Source organism: Cyprinodon variegatus, unplaced genomic scaffold, assembly GCF_000732505.1.
Source record: "Cyprinodon variegatus isolate N-32 unplaced genomic scaffold, C_variegatus-1.0 Scaffold105, whole genome shotgun sequence".
Classification (NCBI taxonomy): Eukaryota; Metazoa; Chordata; class Actinopteri; order Cyprinodontiformes; family Cyprinodontidae; genus Cyprinodon; species Cyprinodon variegatus.
Window position 1 is genome coordinate 857,169 of NW_015150558.1, and position 1,060 is coordinate 858,228.

Genomic DNA, 1,060 nt, shown 5'->3' on the forward strand with positions numbered 1-1,060 from the left:
CCAGACTCAGTGATCGCGACGAAATTTTTTGTTTTAATTTTTTACTGATTAACGCTAAATTCATTAAATCACCACAAACGTATTAGTTTTACGTATAAATAATCATCCCTTTATTATTCCTTGATGACCGGACTTTTCCTTTAATGCAGGAAGATTGAAGCAGTCAAACATTAACTGACAAAACAAATAACTGAAATAATTTGATATTTTGCGACACTATTGGCATTTTATTTATCAATAGCTTGAGAAGAAAAGTGGCGAGGAGAGATAAGAGGAAGACGTGCAGGAAATGACAAAGATCGTATTGCTTTACAGGTTAAAAATACTCTGATTTAACATGCAGAGGATAGAATCGTTAGCTGTGTGATTAATCTTTCCTGCAGAGTGATTTCGTTGACTTGGATGTAGCCGTGAGACAAAGAAGGCAGGAGATGGAGGAAAACAGCAGCTCCGACTCACAGGCTCCAGACTACGACAAGATAGCTGGTATAACCTTCTGTTTCATGTTATTGGGAATTTACATGCAGAGTGTAATGTTTTAATGATAAATCCTAAATAACATACAGTAGATATCAGAGGTCAGGTGGTTTGGGTTCTGGTGTTAGCATCGTTTTCTTTCTGTAGAATAGCCTCAAACCAATATTTATCAAGACTAAAAACACATTTGTTTAGGATTGCCTTCGACTGTTCTAGTTAAACAGTTCAACTGAAACATCATTAGTTCAACTTTTTTATTTTATTTTTTTCCTACTTGCTTTGATTTTGTTTTATTCTCCTATATTTTAATCATGTAAAGCTCTTTGCATTGTCTTTGCACTGAATTGTGCTATACAAATAAATTTGCAAAAAGACCGGAAAGATGTGATATTCTGGGTGAATCACAGTGGGGCCAGGGTTCAGCCCTGAGGAACACCACTAATGATATGAGTCGCTGAAATTCCAGACAAGACAAGAGAAATTCTGTCTGTTTACAGCATAAGAGGGGAATATGATTTAAAACATACATTGTTAGGATTGTTCCCCAATAAGAAAAACTATTTCAAAAAGCATTTATTTCACA

The 1,060-nt window shown here is 35.1% G+C and overlaps 1 protein-coding gene across 1 annotated transcript in view; it reads left to right on the forward strand.

Annotated features, from left to right (window-relative positions):
* The window catches only part of gramd3 (GRAM domain containing 3), a 22,950-nt gene that overhangs the window by 12,676 nt on the left and 9,214 nt on the right, over window positions 1-1,060 (forward strand). The window contains exon 8 of the mRNA XM_015374549.1: window positions 374-486. Coding sequence (XP_015230035.1) covers window positions 374-486 — 113 coding nt within the window. The remainder of the gene's footprint in view (window positions 1-373; window positions 487-1,060) is intronic.